General features: G+C 36.1%; 1 protein-coding gene across 6 annotated transcripts in view; it reads right to left on the bottom strand.

The window, feature by feature from the left end:
• The window catches only part of POLR3B (RNA polymerase III subunit B), a 150,690-nt gene that overhangs the window by 32,719 nt on the left and 95,850 nt on the right, over window positions 1-22,121 (bottom strand). For all 6 annotated transcript variants that reach the window (XM_077168610.1, XM_077168605.1, XM_077168608.1 and 3 more), the window contains 5 exons: window positions 18,658-18,785; window positions 10,391-10,600; window positions 7,591-7,749; window positions 5,827-5,944; window positions 1,813-1,955 (listed from right to left, as the gene is read on the bottom strand). In XM_077168610.1, the coding sequence (XP_077024725.1) occupies window positions 1,813-1,955; window positions 5,827-5,944; window positions 7,591-7,749; window positions 10,391-10,600; window positions 18,658-18,785 (758 nt within the window). The remainder of the gene's footprint in view (window positions 1-1,812; window positions 1,956-5,826; window positions 5,945-7,590; window positions 7,750-10,390; window positions 10,601-18,657; window positions 18,786-22,121) is intronic.

Below are 22,121 nucleotides of genomic sequence, written 5' to 3'. Positions count from 1 at the left end.
AAGGGGACAGAATCTGTCCCTTTTCACTTCCCCTATCTTCTAGCATTCTTTCAACCATTCATTAATTTAACCAATAATCTATGAAGTATCTATATGAACAAGGTCCTACCAGGCTTTCTGGGGAGTCTAAGGACATGGTTCTCGCCCTTGAGAAGTTAAGTGAAGTTAGAATTCAGTGGATTGACTGCCAGCCTTCAACTCTCTACAAAATATTCTGATAGAACGAAGCCACAAGGACTAGGGTATTTGAAGTTTATAAACTGATTCAGAATTGGGATGTTCTCTTATGTGCATTTTTACAAAGCTTCCAGTAACATTTTATAAGAGTATAGATGTTTGCTCTTGTCCACGTAACAGGTCAGGTAAAATAGAGACAGTAAACAAGGCTATAGTTACACCTGAATGCCTTATGTGTTTATCTCAGAAATTGTCAAGACAATGAGAAATAGTTTTTATACAAGGAATTTGATTTTCACAAGCAAGTAGTTGAAAATATTAGAACCTCAGGATATTCCTTAAAAACACTTAAAAGGCATTAAGATTTAGCAGCTCAGGGAACTGTATGAATTAGAGGTGTCAAATTCATACTTACAGATAGACCAAATTCTTTCTTATAAGATACTGACAGACTAAAATAATCATGATTCTATCAAGTGAACTAAAATTGCTTTGGATGAAACAGTACTTGTATTTGAAATAGCTTTGTTGGTGGAATGACAACCAAGACAGGACTCATTTGACAAACTAAGAATTGTTATACTTACCTGGTAAATAAACATTTAACATCAGCAAGAATATAATGTTCAGTTATCTTCAAGCCAAAAAATTAAAAACAAGAAGACAAAACTCCAGTAACTTATAAGGAAAAATGAGATTCAAAGTTGAAGAAAAGTGGCTCATATCAAATACACTTCAAAAGAATGAATAATAGCCAACGTCCATGACTACTTCTCAAGCCAGGGTTAAAAAACCAATTCTGCCACCAACCGTGTGACCTTGGGCAAGCTAAAATGCAGAAAATAACAGTCCCTACTTCACAGGATTGTTGTGAGAATCAAATGAGATCGTATATATAAGTGCTGAGAATCCTGACAAACACACATTGAGTACTACAGAAGTGTTAGCTGTTGTTTTTGTCTATAAAGCTAGTAAATGGCAGCCAAAGCTGAAAGTCAAACCCCAGGACTAAAAAAGACAGAACCAAAAATGAGTTCATCAATAGCGATATAGTGCTATGAAAATAACAAAACAAAACCACAAATGGATAAAAAAACCCAGCAGTAAACATTAATGAAAACAATGAGGTCACCAATAGTGTTGGCCAGAGAAACACTTTCTAGGGATGGCTGCCACCATGCACTGGGCAAAGCACTGCACTGGCAGTCAGGAGACCTGGGATCTAACACCAGCTCAGCAAAGAACTAGCTGTGCACCCCTGACTGGCTATTTAAGGTATGAACCTTGTTATTTGTTAAATAAAGGGGCAGATAATTCTAAGGCATCATCTAGTGCTGACAGTCTATGATATTAAGACTTAATAGAACATACAGTATTTCAAAGATATGACTTCTTCTAAGTTTTTACTATTTGCTTTTTGAACAACCACATGTACTTCAATAAGTCAGTCATCTAGAATACATTTATGATTACAATTTAGGGCATAAAACAAATAATTTTAGTAGTAATGCAATACTTTTTCAAACACTAAATTTTTTAAATAAAGAAGAGGTATGAAATATTGCTTCCCTATGTGGTTAATAAATATTTTAGTAATTCACTTTTACAAACAAGTTGAGAAATGATACAATTTACCTTTTTGCCCATGACGACTGCTAAATTTGTCTCCAATCTCTGGACGCCTAGTCTGTCTCAGCAACATCTTGATCAGAAAAGCATCTTCGGCATTTGAAGATATCATCACTTTTTCAATGTATGAATCCGTTGCTCCTTTGTAGCTAATGTTAAGAGAAAGTCACTAAAAAGGAGTTCTCAAACTGCCATTGGCAATCTATCACTCACATGCCAAATTTTATTTTATGTCTATCACTGAATATTCTGAAATTCCCATTTTGGGCTCTGAAAAATGTAAAATTCAAATTTTATAATTTCCTGCTCACAGTCCTAGTTTAAGATTTACTAAATCTAACATTTACTAAACTTTTACTACAAGGCAAGCACAATGCAATTTATCCTTCACAGCAGGACCATGAGGTATTTATTGCTATTCCCTTGTTATAGATGAGGAAAATGATCCTTTGGGGGTTAAGTAACTTGTCCAAGGGGACACAACTAATATGAAGTAGAACTGGGATTTGAGCCCAAGCCTGTCAGGCTTTGGACTCCAAGCTCTCAACCACTTTTTTAATATTGCTTTTATCTACTCAGCTTTCCCATTATTAATTTTTTCACATACTTTGTCTCTTATCTGGTTTTCATACAACAAACATTTCATACAACAAAATACAAAGATTAAGTAGAATATGGTACCTGCCCAAAGGAAAGCAAAATCCAATTAAAGTGAGTAAGGTGAATAAGGTAAAGGTATCAGTTGTATGGAAAAAGTAAAGGCCCAAGAGAGACAACACTCAATCCTACCGGATGATTGGGGATGACAGGGGTGGCAGGGAGGGGGCGGCCTGTCAGGATTGCTTTACGGAGGCGGTCACTGTAGAGTGGAGACCTGACCAGGGTAGGGCATTTCAGGCAGAGGAAGCAGCATAAGCAAAGGCATGGAGATTTCCAGTAGGATGGTTCCTTTTTAGAGAATAAGAGGCAACTTATTAGAAATGTGGGACGTTATGAATAAAGAGATAAGACTGGACGGTATGCCAAGGCCAGACTGTGGAAGGTTGTGCACGTTTCCCATTTCATTTGGCCTTCATCTCACAGGTAACAGTGTTATGAAGAGATTTTAAGCAAGACAGTAAAATGGCCAGATGAGTAAGTTTGAAAAATCACTCTGGCAGTAATATAGAGAGCGCCCCTGAGAAGTATGGCAAGGTGCAAAACTGGAAGTAACAACCAAGATCCAGGCAGGAGAAGAGGGCCAGAACTCAGGTGGTGACAGCAGGAGAAGGGAGGAGGGGGAGGATATGAGAATCCCTACGGAGATTTAACCTATAGGATTTGGTGAATGGGTGTGTGTAGCTGGTAAAGGCAAGGAGTCGCATTGTTCCTGTGAGTTACTGGCTGGGTGGCTGTGCCATTCACCTGGAGGCACTCAGGAGAATGAGAAGGAGGAGGAGGAGGAGGAGGCTATATGGAGCTCAATAAATATTTATTGGATGAAGTGAATGAAAAGGATATGTCATTGTGTCCTCTTCCAGAGCCGCATAAGTGAGTGGAGGAGGTAGAAAGCAGGCTCAGAGAGCTGAAAGAATGAGTGGAAGACAAGGAACTGTGGAAACAGACATTGCAGACTATCCTTCTGAGGAGTTTCATAGTAGAAGGACGAGGGATACAGTGGTGGCTAGAAAGGAATACAAAATCCAGGAAAAGGTTTTATTTTCTTTTAAAGTTAAGAAGAATAAGGGTTTATTTTCTTTTAAAGATAAGGACTATGTGAACACATTTTATATTATAGTCTGTAGGGAAAGAGTCAACAGAAAACAGGTGGAAAATATGGGAGGATAAAAGAGAAAATGATAGAGTAAGGTCCCTGAAAAGAGTGGACAAAACTAAGAACCCAGGCAGAAGAGGGATACATTCTGAATAGGAAGAGAGACACATCATCCTTCAGCATGGGAAGAAACCAGCTAGCATAACCATCTTTGCATTTTTAAAATAGCTTTTCATTTGAAGGATTAAGTGCAAAGGTCCCTACCCCTCTCCTAAGCAGTGGTTTCTCCTCTGCACTCCCACCCTAGTGATGAATCCAAAGCACCATGATACTCTGCTGCATTTAGCACAGTGGTCAAGAGTGGGTCTGAAGCCAGACTGGATGACCTCAAATCCTTGCTCTGTCACTTGTAGCTGTGTGACCTCGGTAAGTTACTTAACCTCTATGTGCCTCAGTTCCCACATCTTTCAAATCAGGATACTAAGAGAACATTGCTTAAGAAGTGGTAGTAGGGTTAACTGAGCTAGCACATGTAAAATGCTCAGAACAGTAAATCGTACAGTCTAAGTTCTCAAGCTACTATATGTACTTGTAACTATTTTTTATTGGTAGAAACACAAGACAATTTACTTACCATAAGAATATGAAAACATCTGATAAGTTGAGCAAAATAGACATTTGCTTCACATTCATATATTTTGACCTTTTTTCCCTGGAGTCACAGAGTGACCAAATTGGTATTAAAATATGATCACAGAATGCTTTCCTCTGTCTGACATCAGTACTCATTTTAATTGATATCAACCTGACTCTTGCTATAGATGTTCCCTGCTTCCTCCTTATAAGACTTTCTTTTTTTTTTACATGGGCAGGAACCGGGAATCGAACCTGGGGCTCTGGAGTGTGCTGGTGAGAACTCTCTGCCACTGAACCACCATGGCCCACCCCTTATAAGACTTTTTAATTCTTCACCTACAGGACATCACTTTCTTCTGTTTTTTTCCTACCTCAGTCATTTCCAATTTCTTTTGCTGGATCTTCATCTTTTGTACTTACATTTTTAATGCCCAGGCCTAATACCACAGATCTCTTTTCTATCTGCCTTCTACAGCATTTACACCATCTTGGTGATCTCATTTAGCTTAGAGGCTAAAGATTCTCTGGTTGATATCCAGCCCAGACTTCTTATCTGAAATCTCTTTTCCTTGCCTTATTTTTCTTGCTATTACTTAATGCCTTCTAAAATATCATACAGCAACTATACTGTATATTTTCTATTTCCTATTACTTGTAAGTAAAATTTACAAAAATATCCTTTATTTTTGTGTAGGTCTTTGCCCAATCAACAAGATGTGACTTCTAGCAGGCAGGCTTGTGACTTAGTTCAGTTCTATATTTCTGGCACAAACAGTGTGGTGGCTGGTATACCAAAAGTACTCAAACAAATGTATGTTGAATAGATAAGTTAACCTGCCTTCTACAACTCAGGAGTCCAGTTCTCCTATACCCCTGTTCTGAGCACCGCCCTTTCGAATTCACTTAACCTGGTTCACTTTGGCTAGGTTAGATAACTTGTTACCTCTTTAAGCTATATTTATATATCACAGTGTTGTTGCTACCATTATATTTTAGAGTTTAAAGGAGATTTACAGATTAAAGAGTCTTAGCTCATTCATCGTACAGATGAAAACACTGAGGCCAAAACAGTTTAAGTGTTTTACCCATGTAATATAATACATAGCAAAACTGGTACTAGAACTTGGGCTATATTCTAGTGTATTGGTGATGTCCAGTGTGCTTTGTTTTTTGTTTTTTAAAAACACAAATCTGATGCCAGAGACCTGGGTTCAATTCCTGATGCCTGCCCATGTGAAAACAAAACCAAACAAAACACAGATCTGACCATGTCATGTCTGTGCAATCTTCTCACCGCCTATGGAATGAATTTCTAATTCTTTCATAATCTGGCCCTAGCAAGCTGCACTGGTCCAAGGCCCAGGCACTTTTATGTCTATGTGCCCTTTGCCTTGCTGTTCCTTCCACATGGAACACAATCCTTACATGGACCATAACTAAAATCAGGTTAAAAGGTCTAGATGATTTTGCAGCTGAGTTTTAATCCTATGCTATGCTATCTTCATGAGTACTATTAGTACCCACACTGCTATTTCTAGTTCTCTAATCCTCTAAGACCTACTTCTAATTTCTTTTACTCCTTCTTTTTTTCTAACCTTTCTATGTATTACCAAGGCACTACCAATACGTACGTAATGGGTACATCCTTGTATTGTGGTTGTTGTGGGACATTACTTCCTTCCAGAGGAATCTGAGTCACCGTGGGCATGGACTTATTGACAAGCACTTGTTTATTTTCTACTTTCTCACCTAAGTAAAACAAGAGAGTGTTAGACATATTGTTATCATCTTGGGCAGAATGCAAAGATTATTAAAGCATAAAACTATAAGGTTCATGGAATTCAGACATGGGGGAATAGAATAAGTCCATGAAGTGGGAAACAGAATTCAACAAGGTGGCTTACTTGTAATCTTGCAAGCCACTAACAACAAATCAAAACAAAGGGTGGTTATAAAATTAAGAAACTGAATTAGGGGACCACAGAAACACAAAAAAAGCATCTCAGTACATAGCAATTTCATTTATCTTTTAAAGTGTTAGAGCAGATTTGGGACATTTGTTTTATTTTAAGCAGTGATTACTCACCACCCACGTACATGGGCAATGAGGCACTCAAAATCTTTTTTGACTTCCCTGCCATATCCATCTTTGCTTTGAATCTTTTCATGGTAAACTCAAGACCAATTACTATGATTCTGTTATTGCACTTATTTCTAAGCCACACTGACCAGAGTTAAGAGTGAGATAAAATCTCCAAGAAAATGAGGCAGAGAGGAGGGGAAAGCCATGAGCTATGTGCCTTGTGGAATCCCAGCTAACACAGCGCTCAGGCCCCATGCCCCACCCATGACAAGGTCTGTGGATTTCCTCTCTCAGCTACCTTCCCAACCCAGCTTGTTTCCTCCACCTTCACCCAGCATCCAAGCACATGCCATTCTCTGTCCGCGGTCCACAGAAAGAGCTCTCATTTGGTCTCCCTTCTATTTTGGCTACCTTCTAATCTTTTCTTCATGCTGTAGTCAGAATGATCACTTCAAATGTATAGCTGCACCTGTCCAGTTAAAATTCCTCAGTGGCTTTCCATAAATTGTAGTACCATAATGAAAATGGTAACATGGCTGCAAGGCTTTGCTTAGTCTGGCCCCTGCCTCCCTCTCTCTCAACCACATGTTCCCCACACTCTCCTGTATTCTCTTCATTTTAACCCCACAGGGCTTCTTTCAGGTCTTTTAACTATCAAGCTCTAAGACCTTTGTTCAGCCTTTCCCACTGCTTAGAACATATTCCCCTCCTCTCTTTATTAGTTAACTCCTGCTTATCCTTTATATTTTAGCTCACCTCTTTGGGGAAAGCCATTCTGATCTTCCCGCTATAAAATAGCCTCATAACTCCCAATATGATTCCTTAATTGTTTATAATTTGACATGTGTTGGTGTGTGATCCTTTGATCAACGTTAGGCTCCCACACTAGTCTGTAAGACCCATAAGGGCAAGAGCTGTGGGTTGCATCAACAAAATTCATTACAAGTTTGTAATTACAATGGAGTCCATCTTAAGGGAAGAAAGTCTAAAGTTAGTTTGTAAGATAAATGTACAAAATGTAGACACAGGTACCAGACCCTATTCTAAATATATCCTTAAAGTGGCTTTTTTATGATTCAAAATTTTAACCAGAATATTATAACTAAAATAGACTACTGCTATGTAAAACAAAAGCATTAAAAAAAAAAGACTGAAAAGAAATCCACAAAAAATTATTGCAGTTGGTTGAGTTAGGATAGTGGTATTTAAGGCTGTTACTTTTCTCCACTGTTTATGAAATATGCATTTTTAATAATGTTCATAATTTCAAAAGGTATATATTTAAATTTTTTTTTAAAAAAAAGGCTTTCACCTGGAGAACAAATACCATCTGCATCCAAAATTTCATGTCGCCAGATGGGTTTCCTTGTAGCAGCATCCAAAATAGGACCCATCACCTTATCAAAAGTCTGATTGGTGTATCGTTTCAATGTACATTTTGCATTCTTATATACAAGGCAACGGCCAAAGCCTAAAATGAAATCAAAATGGGCATTAGACCCACCAGTAATACGAAACTACAAGAAAACACTGATTTGTTTCATTCAATGCTCCCCCTGCCACACACAGAGAAAACGAAAGAAAACAAAAAACTGTTTCTACATCTGTGTAATCTGGGACCTGGCAAAACCCAAGTAACAATCTGATAACCAGAACTGGCTCATGACCTCTCCCCTACCTACTGTCAGTATAGACTATGGAAACTCTACAAGCATTTCTCAGCATGAATATTCTTTGTTATGCAGGAGGAAGATGAGAGAAGTAAAAAAGTGAACTGTGATTCTTTCAGAGCATAGCCACAGAATGTCAGAATTGGAAAGGGCCTTAAAAATCACTAGTTTAATCCTTTTCTTTTATAGGTACTATGAGTGAAATCCAGAGAAATTAAGTGCCCAAGGTCACCTAGCAAGTTGGCAGTAGGGATGAGAACAGAGAAAGTCCACAATTGTTCCAGGACCCGTGGTACATATCTCTTTTTGGTACCCTCCCTGGAAGTTTTCCTTTTTCTGATTTTGGCATTTGGAGGAAGACCCAAACAAACAAATGAAAAAATTTCTTTTTTCCAATAGGAGAGATAATTAAAAACAACAAACAAACAAATAAAAAAATAAGAACAGAAAAAAAAACCAATTAAATGATTTTAATGGGAGAGGTGGTCTGCCTCTGCCCTGAAGATAAAGAATTTTACTTAGAGTTCATTTTTAGACCACATTTATCTAGTGGATGAGGGAAAAGTCCTGAGATCAACTAACAATCTAAACATTTTTTGAGAAAGATAAGTAATAAGGGACAGAAGTAAACCTTTGGGTGGGACAAAAACTCAACCACTGAATATCTCAAAAGAATTTATCAATTGTAGAGCTGCTCAAAAGGGCTGTCATTCCCTTAACACTAAATATTTCCAAGACCCTGCACCTGTATTTCTTTCTTTTTTTCCCTTTGGGCAAGCAGTTATTTTTATTTTTTGTTTTAACTTTTTTTTATTAATTAAAAAAAATTAACAAACAAAACATTTAGGTATCATTCCATTCTACATATACAATCAGTAATTCTTAATATCATCACATAGTTGCATATTCATCATTTCTTAGTACATTTGCATCGATTTAGAAAAAGTAATAAAAAGACAGCAGAAAAAGAAATAAAATGATAATAGAGAAAAAAAAACTATACGTACCATACCCCTTGCCCCTCGGCAAGCAGTTATTTTAAACTGGATTTTCTATCAAATTTCCCCAGGATATAAGGAGACATTCCATAGTTCATTTAAATAGGAAAATGTCTTAGGATCAAATGTTAGCTGTTACTGATAAAATGAATGACAGTAAAATGAATCAGGTAAAAGTGGATTTCTAAATAAAATCTCAATGCTCTTATGTAATTTTAAAATATGAAGGCGACTATGTGATGAAATAAATTCTTACAATGGACAGTAAATGCAGATGTTTGTGTATGTCTTTGAGCAAGGTCTTAGTCATCACAGCACCTAGTAAATTGTGTACGGCCTTAATAAAATCACATTAGAGAGCCAACTGCTTTAGAAACATTACATGATCTTGAAATTTCTTACAATGGCCATTAATGGCAACATGCCGGGGAGTATAGTGTGAATCTGAACCGCATAAAATCAAGAAGTGTTTTTTTCTAAGTGTAAATGGACATTTTATTTACAGGTGATGGCTTAAAAGCCAGGAACAGTAAACTCAGATCATTCAATTGTGTTGCCGAGTTTCTGACAGACATCACAAAGTCTTCAGATTTCCACATAAACGTTACCAGTTAATCAGAAAGGAAAACATCTAGTTTTAAAGCATGGCTGTTGTCATTTGGAGGAAAAAAAGAGGCATAAATTAAGTGCAGCCAACATTAATGCCAAAGACACATGTCTAGGAGGACTATTATGGGTGCCTAGCAACTACAAGAGGGAAGGGGACGGCATGGTGGGTATGCCAGAGGGTAAAAGAGAAACAGGATTATGAATAAAGAAGTCAGACTTCAGACCAGGTGATGGGCAATAAACCATGAAGTGATGACTTGCAAAACTAAACTGTCAAAAAAACCCCAACCAACCAAACAAACAAAAAGGTGTAGAAAATACAAACCAGGGTTTGTGTATGTATATTTTTAACTTTTGTCATTTAGCAAAAAGAAGGTATAATAATTATAGCATTGAGATACACAATTAAAAATAGCCATTTACATACAACAATTGTTGCTGCCCTCTCAAATTTGTTGTTGAATATGTCACTAGATACATTTTTTAAAAAAGGAAAAACAACACAAATCATTTAATTCCTACTATAAAATAAACAAATCCTTATAGTTTCTGCTCTGTTGGGGAATGGGCTCAAGTCACTAAAAAGTAATACAACAAAGAAAATAGATTGCTTAGTAGTACATTTAACAAATTACCTCTACATAACATATATTTAAAAAAGAAAGCTAACACCCAAATACAATCACTTTCTCTTTGATGTTATAAAATTCAAATTACTTGAAATTGACAATGCATTAACACCAAGTGTTTTTGTTTTCTTTTTTTGTTCTAATCACCTCTGTAACTAATTCTGCAAAAAGTGCCTTTGGTGTTAAAACTTTGAAAATTCCCTTACCTCTGTCTAAGGAGGCTTTGTTTAACACGAGAGCATCTTCAATATCATAGCCACTATAACTCATTACAGCAACTGTTGCATTCTGTCCAGCTGGCAGTTTCTCAAATTCTATCAACTCAATGGTTTTTGTTTTAACCATAGGTTTTTGTGGATATGCCAGTAGATACATGAGAGTATCAATTCTGTTTCGCTGGTTGTATCCAATGGTACCTTTGTTGACATTGGAGAAAAGGGAATGCAACATTCTATTATATGAAATAATGAGGTAGCAATGAACATAAGACACACATTAACTTAATCAATTAAAATGAACAAAATCTTCAGTATCAAACATTTCAAAAGCAATACCCCCAGTGGCCATTAACTTTTAAACAGCGGCATTAACCTTTAAAAGCATTTTTTTTCTTACTAATATTTAAAACTCTACAAAGAAAAATTACACTCAGGGTATGCTAATCCAAATAATGTCAATTTTTTTTGGATTTATATAGTTAATCCTTTTTGAGGAATTCTGGTTTCCATTGATTTATTCCAAAAGTGAGCCAAAAGTTCTGTATTTGGTTCCACAATGATCTAGGCACAGTTCCAGTTGTTGGGGAAAGGTAAATTGGAGGACAATGCAAGGGATGACAGGTTCATTTCACATGAAGTATTCAACAATTAGAAAAGTTCTAGATGAAAAAGAAAGCAGAAAAGAAGGGAAGGAATGGAATGAAGAAAGAAGAATTCGAGTGAAAGCAGGGGAAAATGGCTTTATTCATTTAACTATTCATTTAGTAAGCAGTTAATAAACACGTTTATTAAGCAGTTGATTAACATCTGCTATATGCTACATCCTGGTGATAAAATGGGGAAAAGCATGATCCCTTCCCCTAAGGAATTAGGACATAAGCAGGGATGGGCTCTTCCAGCCATGCCTTCCCAGTGACAGTCACAACATCCACATCCCAAAGTGCTTATGCACCATAAATGGAGTTCTGCCCTAGGGTGAGCAGATAGGAAAACACAATATTTATTTTTTAACTTTTTTCCATAAACTCTTGACATTAAATCAATATTGATCTTAACAGAGGGATGAAAATAACTTATTCAAGTATCAGAAATGATATGGTACTCCTTGACAATTACCACTGAAAATAACAATAAGCAAATCTGAAGGGGTATACCAAAGAAATGAGTACCTAGTCCAGTGCCTCTCTCAAGACTGATGTCAAGTGAATTAAATAGATGGGTCTCGTTATTTTTATGATAGTATGGCTTTGTGCTTAAACCTCTAGAAAATTTATCAAGATTCAGCTGAAAAACAAAAACCATACTAACCACATGAACTTTTTGTGGAGTCTGTACTATAAACTGCCAATTAATTTATGCTACCTTTGTGCCAACTAATAAACTGGGCAGAATAACTGGCAATAGATCAGTTTGCCTTAGAAATAAAATCACTGCAGCTGGGATCGTGGTAAAAGTTCACTGACAATAAGTTTGTCCTTTTACATGAAATCATTTAAAATTTATGTTGCAATTTCAGCTCCAATTGTATACTTCACCCAGCTTGAGACAAGGATTCAAGCAATGTCCCACCAGGCTGCCAAGCATGTCTTCTGAAACCTGAGACATGCATTATCATGCAGCAGAGAAGCATAAATGGCTGCATCCCTAAACAATGGTGAAAGAAACTGGATCCTGCTATAAATTGTGCTACCAGGCCTGGAATATGCTTTACAGCATTATGACTGAACGCTGAATGGGCAAACAGCAAAACAAATCACAAAGGTTTTGTGCGTGTTACCCTATCAGAAAAAAATTTCAAGACTTTTTAAAGAACTCCGGAAGTACAGAGGTACATACACATTTTCAGCAGCACTGACCCTAGATGTGTAACTTAGAACATGATTTATAAACTATCCCTTCTAAATCACAAAATTTCAAAAATGTTGTCAGACCCCCATAAATTTTATAAAAATTAGGGTTTATCAGCTACAGAATGGCTGACTAGCTATTTTGTTAATACACAAGCTTTTTGTTGCTGTTGAGAAAATATTATGTAACAATTAAAAGGCTAGCCTATGTGAAGCACCTGTTCAAGCCAGGGCACCTCTATTATTATTATTCTGACTTTCAGTTTCCTTAAAAAAGGTACTACACATATATAATAACTCACATAATGAGAACATCTACAAGCTGTATACTCTCCTCCCACTACTCCATTTTGTTATATCTACAGTCTCCAAAGATTTCCTTTTCTCAATACCCAGGGCATAAATGTTTTTTAGGAAGTCATATTTCATTGATAATTTTCTTGAGAAATCACAAGTTGGCATAGCAAGCTATATAAATGTAGTCTGACATGGTGAAGAGCGCTTTATTTTTTTTAACATGGGATGAAAAAAGGTAAGGTGTACTTAGAAAATGTATACTGATAAAAATAAAATCAAGTTTCATACATTTAACTGTTTTTTCCTCTCTGCTTTCCCGAACCCAATTTCTTTTAAAATCAACATTATTTTTTTTTTAAGCATTTTTTTTTTATTTTTATTTTTATTATTTTTTGTTTGTTTGTTTGTTTGTTTTTTACATGGGCTGGGGCCGGGAATCGAACCGGGGTCCTCCGGCATGGCAGGCAAGCACTCTTGCCCGCTGAGCCACCGCGGCCCGCCCAAAATCAACATTATTGAATGCAATAAATTTCATCCATTTAAAGTACACACATTGATAACACACAACTATACCTGTGAAGCCACGTGCACAAACAAGATCCAGAACATTTCTATCGCCCTTGAAAGATCCCTGCCTCTATTTCTGACTCCAGGGCTCTCTGATCTGTTTTTTTTTTTTTTTAATCATTATACATTAGTTTGCATTTACTAGAATTTTATGTAAATGAAATCATATAGCATATATGCTTTTGTCTGCTTCTTTCACTTAGCAGAATGATTGTGAGATTCCTACATGTAGTTGTGTGTATCAGTAGTTCATTCCTTTTTACTGCGGAGTAGTATCACATTTTGTTTATCCATTTACCTACTGATGGATGTTTGAGTTGTTTCCAGTTTTTGGCTACTGTGAATAAAGCTGCTATGGACATTCATCTACATGTCTTTGTGTGCTTTCATTTCTCTTGGGTAAATACGTACGAGTGTAATTTCTAAGTCCTTTGGTAAGGGTATGGTAACTTTAAAGAAACTGCCAGTTTACCAAAGTGATTATATTCTTTTACATTCCCACCAGAAGTATATGAGAGCTTCAGGTGCTCCACATCCTCACTGACACTTAGTATGTCAATCTTCTTAATTTTAATCCTACTTAGAGGTGTATATGTAGTGGTATTTCACAGTGGTTTTAATTTCCACTTACTTGGCAACTAATAAGTTGAACATATTTTCATGTGCTTACTGGTCATTCCTATAACTTTCTTTGTGAAGTGTCTGGTTTTTGTTTTGCCCATTTTTTAGTTGGGTTGTTTGTCTCATTGTTGAAGAGTTCTTTTATAAATTCTGGATACAAATTATTTATGAAATACATGTATTGCAAATATTTTCTCCCCATTCTGTGGCTTGTATTTTCATATTCTTAACAATTACTTTCCAAGATTTTTATTTTGAGAAAGTGCAATTTTTTTTTTTAAGAGTCAGGCTTTTTTTTTTTTTTGACCCTATCTAACAGATCTTTGCCAAACTCAAGGTTGCACATATTTTTACCTATGCTTCTTCTACAAGCTTTATGGTTTTACCTTTCTAACAGTTAGGTCTTTGATTCATTTTGAGTTAATTTTTGTGTTTGGTGTGAGGTAGAAGTGACATTCATTTTTTTCTATATAGATACACAGATATTTCATTTGTTGAAGCCTTTCCCTGATGAATTGCCTTGACAATTTGACAATGGAAACCAACTGTCCATAAATGTGTGGATTTATTTCTAGACTTGAATCTATTCCTTTGATCTATACGTCTATCCTTATATCACACTGTCTTGACTGCTGTAGTTCTATAATATGTCTTAAAATTAGTTTGCATAAGTCTTTTAATTTTGCTCTTCTTTAAAAAATTGTTTTCTGCCCTTTCAGCCTTTGATTTCTTAACAATTCTAATGCGCCCACTCATCCATTTGTGAAACATTTATTAGGCATTTATTCGACTCTACCTGTTAACCTGGCCCTAGGCCAGGAACAGATGTGTATTAATAACACGGACACAGTCCGCGTCCTCAAGAAATTTACAATGTAGTCTTGTAGGGGAGGCAGCCTTGATTATGAGCCGTAGTGAACAAGAAAAAATGAGGAAAGAAGTTAGTTTCAGCTGAGAAGAACTTTGGAAAATTTTATAAATGATAGTACGACAGAATATATAACGTAACCTTTTATAAGTTATTTAATCAAGCTGGGATTCAGTTTCCTTGTTAGAAAAAAGAAAGGTATGTATCATACTTTTATGATTATTACAGGATTATTGTATATGGAGAAAAATGTATGTAAAGCATGATTACTTTATAACTGGCAACTTTCATTATGATTAATTTTAACAATAACAGTAAAGTAAAAAATGTGCACACATCACCCTGCATTATTACCCATTCTAGCTCCAACTCTAACCTTAAATACTGAACTTTAGTTTAATTTTACTTCCGTAAGTATTCATTGTCAACATCCCAGTTCAGGCAAACACCACATAAGCTCATAACTAAAATTGCTGTGATGAGTCTGATTATTTTTCTAACCAAGAGCAGAATTCTAAAAAAGAACTGCCAGATCATTTGGCCGAAGCATCTTTTCATTTTGTAGCCCCAAATGGTTAAAGAATATTTACGGTAAAAAAGAATTCAAACAGAAAGTGAGGGAGGGGAACTTCAGAATGAAACAAAACTTTGAGGAACTTTGAATATTATGCACATTTCAATATCCCCAAATCCCTCAGCCTATTTCCAGTATGCTGCTTTCTACTGTCAAGCAGGGGAACACAAGGGAAGAAACTATCTGCTTAGGAATAGAATACATTTAAGAAAACAAAACAAAAACAAAAACAGAAATTGCATTAGATCTTAAATTAGAAGAAAAAAAAAGTCACAGCAATTTGGAGTTGAAGGGGAAGGGGTGGTGTGAAATTGGGGGGTATAGGCTTTGGGGAGTTATGTGATGCATATTCATTAACTGAGTTAATAGTGACCTAAAGATCCTTTTAAATAAGAGAAAGTGTTCCACTAGAGGATTGCCAACAAATAAAATGGGCAGGATATGAAAGTGTGACTCATGAACTTGGCATCAATGGGCGCATACACAACACACACTGCCATACAGCCTTTTTACTTGTCCCACTGAGTGACCTGGAGTTTACCATGTCTGCATATCTACTTTCTTACTCTGAACCATGTCACAAAAAACAGAGCCAGATCCATGGAAGAGAGGTTTCTCAGTATAGCACAGAAAGATGCAGTGAGGAAACTTGAACTATATTAATAACTTAGAATAAAGAGCCTAAGATTTAAGTCAGCTCTTTCTTATGTACAAGGTAAGACTTTCAGTCTCTTGGTTTGGTTTGTGCTAGTCTTGGTTTTTCTCTGTGTAGTGACAAAAAATGAATTTCTCTCATTTCTTCACTCCGTTAGGGGGAGGTTGTAGTGAATGGTAGATGGCAAATTTTCCACGTTGGCTAGAATATTTAGTGAATTAATTTTGGGCCATAGTCTTCTACTTTCCACATGGACTAACTGATAGATGGATAGCAACTAAAATATTATTTTAGAATAACCACATGGAATGTCTGTGAGATTTACACAGTCTTCAGCAATGGTTCATACTGAAAATGGGATGGAAGGTGACTTTTAGTTATCAGCTGTCAAGACCACATGGAATTAAAATGATGCAGAGAAGACCTACCCAAAGTGCAAGGACTGCTTTACAGACGTGGGCGCCTGCTGTAGGTTTTCTCCCTCTGCTGGCCTTTCTCCTTTTGTCATTATTCATATAGACCTCACTTAGTACTTCTCCAGCTATTTCAGTGTCCAAAGAGGAATGTGGCCATGTTATGGGCCAACTTTAAATGCACTTTTATCTCACTGCTTTTCTTTCCAGTCAGGTGTTTTATAATAACAAACAGTAACAAAGGCTTTTTTTTTTTTTATTACTTAAGATATTCAGTGGCTTTTGTCTTCTCAGCGTCAGCAGTAACGTCAGAGGATTGTATCCAAGGAGCTAAATGTGCAGGACCCAGGGTCAGAGCAGCTGAATACACCAACCTCAGAAAACACAGACAATGAATTGCAAATGACACTCAAAACAAAACGAGAAAAAAAACCTTCACACAGAAAACTACAAAAGAACTCTACAGACACTGAATTGGCTTTCTGTACACACTGCTCCTGCTTAACTGTGTGTGGTAACTAACGAAACATTTCAGATACTCATGGCCACAAAATAAAGGCTTTTCTTTGCGGGGACGGGGGTTATAAAAATAAAAATATTATTTCTTTCATTTAAATCTCTGCTTTCTTAAAAAAAAAAGATGCGTTAAGGAGATAGATGTGGCCCCTTCTGTTTCAAATCTTCAAAAACACATGCTAAAGAGTGGCATTAGCGATGAAGTGATTAGTTTTCCGTTAATTCTGCTGTAGGTTATATACAAAAGGTGTATTGTTTCAGCCAGGATTCACATCATGAAACAAAATGGTTTGGTAAGCCCAATAGAAGTGATAGCCCTTTCATGACACACAGGGTTCAGTACTGTATATTTCAACTTGTTAGCAAGTCAGAAGCAGAAGCGGGAAATCAGCCTCCACTGCTGCTAAGGATGAATGGAAAAGGCTAAATTGATGAGCCGCTGTTTAGATTTTCCCACTGGGAATTATTCTGAACTATCCAGGCATTACATCATTCAGGTAAAGGGTAGCAGGAAACATGCTTTTTATTCTTGGTAGCCAACCAAAAGGCAGTATAAAAACTTGAGAAGAAATATATACTCTCTATCCATAATGAAGAAATAGGATTCCTTAACTGTCAAGCCATGGTCAACTATAGTTGACTGTTGGAACAGAGAAACTACATGTATTCTGGTTGTTACCCAAAGACAACACAAAAACCTTCCCCTCAACATGACTGCAGTTTCTTTATGAAGCTCCTTTGTCTCATGTTTAAATCAGAGATAAAAAGTCATATTGATGTCACAGAAAAATTAAAGCAAAATTTATTACTTTTGTTAGGATTTAAATGATTTTAAGACACATGTCAGGATAAAAGCTTTTCAGGAAAACTTTTTTGCCTGGTATCATCTTTGTATAACTTTCAAGATAAAACCCAAACTCCACAATATATGGCACCTCTCCAGCACACCTCTACACTCACACTGTACTAAACAGTCATACCCAAGGAGACTTTTCCATGCAATGTTTGCCTACAATTCCATACTTCTGAAAAATACTTACTGTTTTTCAAGACTCAGCTCAGTTCTATTTTTCAGAAACAATTCATTCTTTAACCTTAAGTGCCTTTCTACCCTGATTTCCTTAGATCGTGGCTATCTGTTATAGCATTTATCAAACTATACTGAATTTCTGCTTTATATGTTGGTGTCTCTTACTAAACTCTGAACTCCCCGAAGATAGGGCTCATTCATCTTTGTATTTTCAGAATCCAGCTCCATCCATGTCTCACCATCTGTAGTTGATGCTCTATAAACATCATGGATAGATGGATGAATAGATAGCTGGACAGATAAATGAATAGCTGAGTAGATGAGAAAGAAAAAGAAAGAAGGAAAGAAAAAGAACCCAGAAATTTGTATGACACAACCTGGATAAGTTTCATGAGCGATAACAGAAATTGCCAAGATATGGTGGATTCAAGGTGTGGCCTTCAGAAAATTATTAGATGTATTCTAATACACACTACACATTTATCTCTATTTTTTCTCTCTCTCTCCTCTCTGGTACCCTTGACTTTTTCTGCTTTTTCTTCCTACTGGCTTCTCTATTGACTAACAACTTACATATGTGTAGGCTTTTCTCTTTATATTCTTATTATGTTTAATTCTATGAGTTATTATGTGTCCCTTTGTTTGGCCATGGAAACAAACTCAGAGAGTTATCACCATTTTTGTTTAAGCTTTAGACATGACAGGGATAACTAAGTATTTCAGATTTCCCAGGTAACCTGCTGAGCTACAGGTATTACCAAGCCCTGATTTGGTCAAATATTGCAATACTGGTAAAGTAAAAATAAAGATATAAGTCTTTCCCCAACTATTTAGAAGATATTCAAGAATTCAAGAAAGAAATCTTACCCATGGCTTGTTTCCCCATGGCACACTGATATGTATTTCTTGGGGACTGGTTATGGTGAGGATATGGAATCAGGCCAGCACAGACGCCGAGAAGAGTGAAGGGTTCAATCTCCAAATGGGTAGTGTCTCTATCAAGTTAATTAACAGTTAGATGTCTTAGGCATCAGATACTAAAATAAATGTCTCTTATAGGATATAAAATATTACTACCCTAGGTCTCTGAGGGATTTATAAGACAGTAAAATTTGATGCAATTAAACTGAGACATAAAAGCAATTGAATAAAATATGATAAAACACAGAAAGTTATAATCATTTATATTAGTGATAGAAATAAGGGAGACAGTATGGAATGTCTATTAGATATTAAAATTAAAGAATTATCATACATTAAATAATTCAGTATTAAAATATCCACATGAAGTACAGCCTGTTTTTCCTACTTCCATTAATGAGAAAGTTGAACCACCATTTCAGAGAGAGGAAAATATCCCCTTTAGCAATAAATGAAATGGTGCAGTGACCAATACCATAGCCACTAGCCAAATGGGGCTAGTGAGCACTTGAAATGTTAGGTCAGAGCAACTGAATAAATTTTTTATTTTCCCTAATTTTACTTAATTTAAATTAAAAAACTCAAATCTAAATTAAATAACTCAATTTGGCATTTTAAGAACTTCTAAATACATTTAGGACAATTACATTTGTGAAATCTACTTTTTTTATTGTAGATGTTATGAAACCTAATACATACAGATCAAGTATACCAAAAAAAATTTAGCGTACAAATTGAGATGCATTAAGCATAAAACACACACCAGATTTTGAAGACTTTGTAGGATTAAAAGAATGTATAATACGTCATTAATATTTTCATATTGACTACATGGTAAAATGACAATATTTTGGATATATTGGGTTAAATAACAAATATTAAAATTAACTTCACTTGTTTCCTTTTACCTCTTTAGTATGGCTACCAGAAAATTTAAAGTTATATAGGTAGCTTACATTAAATTTTTATGGGATAACTCTGCTACAGACATTGTACACAAACTGATGCTCCTTAATAGGTGTCAAAATCTTGGCGAGTTTTATAATATACTTATGCAGAAACTCAGGTTTTGCTAAATGATAAAGCAACTCAGATATGCTAATGGAAAAGAGCAGTCAGACAGTTTATGGACCTTTGCTGAAGGTAACAGATAACCCCCCAGGATCTGTAGTCTCTGCTGACCCTCTATTCCTTCCTCAAGTGTTTGTTTTCATTCATTCACTTTAGCCTTTACTCACAATCTGCTTTGTGTCCACCTCTAGTGCTTTTGAAGCATAACCCTAACAAGTTCAATGGTTTACAGTACCTGTGGAGAGGAGTGATTTCCAAGACAACCAGTGCCAACCCATCACGGAAATTAAGTATAGTTGCAATGTACCTCATAAAAGATTTCCCACTTATCCAGTTACCCATCTATTTTTGTTTTCAATACACACGTGTAAAACTATGTGCCATTTGTTCAGAGAAGATGTTTTTCAGGTAGCTTTTGGTTTGAAGAACACAGTTTTAACCTTATGGCCTGGCAGAACCACAATCCTCTCAGATGCTTTATGCCTTTGTTAGAGGGGGAGGAAGGGGGCGCAAGGTTTTGTTGTGTAATTTTTAAGAACATCAGCTTAAAGCTATATTTTATAGCCTAGAACAAAACAGGGTTTATTTTACACTTTTTTTTCTTTTTTTTTTACATGGACAGGTAGCAGGAAGCAAACCTGGGTCTCCAGCATGGCAGGTGAGAACTCTGCCTGCTGAGCCACCATGGCCCGCCCTAGGGTTTATTTTAATGTACTGCTTTGCTTAAATATTGGTCAAGCTGACATTTCCCATATACATGAAAGACAATTTTTCAGATGTAAAGACTGGAGTAAGCTGAAAAATAAAGGAGGGAAAAACGTGAGGGTTCTTTTTTCATGACATAAAAGATCATGTATTATTCAATAATTACTGAAAGTTCAAACACCCTGGATTCTGATTTTACAAAAAAGAAAAAAATATTATTTCCTTCAAAACCACAGTTCCATAAATTTCTATCCTAAACAGTAATTAGACTTCCTATTATTCACCATATATATTGCTTTAAATCAGCTCAAATTAAAACAGAAAAGTCAGACTAAGTATTCAATAACAGGGAACAAATTAAACTATGTGTAGGAATATAATGAAATAAAAGTAGCAATGGAAAAATGTGTATACTTACTTTACGTATTTCCATATAAGTACATATACACATACATATACAAATATGGAAAAATATCAAGAATATACTGTTAAGTTAAAAAAATCTAGTCACTGAAAATATGTTGCCATTGTTTTATACACATACATTCTGTGGGACCATCTATGTATGTCTGCATTCATTTAGAAAAAAATCTTAGAGTACATACTAAACTACTAGCATTGGCAGTGCTAATACTTCTAGAGGATGAAAAGGTTGGAGGGATGGGGAATGAAGGGAATTCATTCTTTCTACTTTATGCATTTCAGTATTTAAAAAAATTCATAAGTATACTATTATTCAAATAGTACAAAAATTATTTTTAAAATAAAACAAATTTGATGCATGAAGTAGCTTGTTGGTTGGGTGATATTGATAGTTATATTCACTTATAGCCGTGAACAAAACAGATTAAAATCCCTGCCCTTATGATGCTTCTAGTAGAGGGAGATAAACAATGGACAGATACATCAGTAAAACACAGATATTATAGATTTTACTGTACAGTAAAATAAGCATTACAAAAATCAAGCAGTGAAGGGGTGATTAGGGATAGGTGTTTCTGTTTTAAATGGGGTGGTCAGGAAAAGACTCACTGAGAAGATGACCTTTGAGCAAAGATCAGAAGGAGATAAGAAAGTAAGCCATGCAGGTATCTACAGAGTGTCACAGGTAGATAGAAGAGCCAGTGCTAAGGTTCTGAAGCAGTAGCGTGCCTGCAGTGTTTGAAGAAGCTAGTGCGGTTGACACAGTGAGCAAGACTAGGCAGGAGATGATGCTTCAGTGGTAAAGGTGGGAGGGCAGATCGTATAAGAATTGAGGCCTTCCATAAAGACTTCTGAGTGAGATGGAATGCCACTGGGGAGTACTGAGAAGAGAAGTGGCATGACCACTCTAGACTATTAGGATGGACAGTGTGTGGAAAAGTATAAAAACAGTCGAGAGCCTTTTCTAAGAATGTAGGCAAGCTACAGCAAGCTTGGACCAGGAGGGTATGTGCAGATGGTGAAAAGAGCTCAGATTCTGGAAATATTTTTGAAAGTTCTCAAGAGATGCTGAAGGATTAGATGTGGTGTGCAGAGAAGTAGAGGAGTCAGGGCTCTAGGTTTTTTGCTTGAGGAATGGGAAAGACAGAACTGCTATTTCCTGGGTTACAATAAAATATTCCTCTTTAATATTCAACCTTGAAATGGGTGAA

Source organism: Tamandua tetradactyla, chromosome 7 (assembly GCF_023851605.1).
Source record: "Tamandua tetradactyla isolate mTamTet1 chromosome 7, mTamTet1.pri, whole genome shotgun sequence".
NCBI classification, from domain to species: domain Eukaryota; kingdom Metazoa; phylum Chordata; class Mammalia; order Pilosa; family Myrmecophagidae; genus Tamandua; species Tamandua tetradactyla.
The sequence above is the reverse complement of the archived record's forward strand: the minus strand, read 5'-3'. Positions and strand labels throughout refer to the sequence as shown.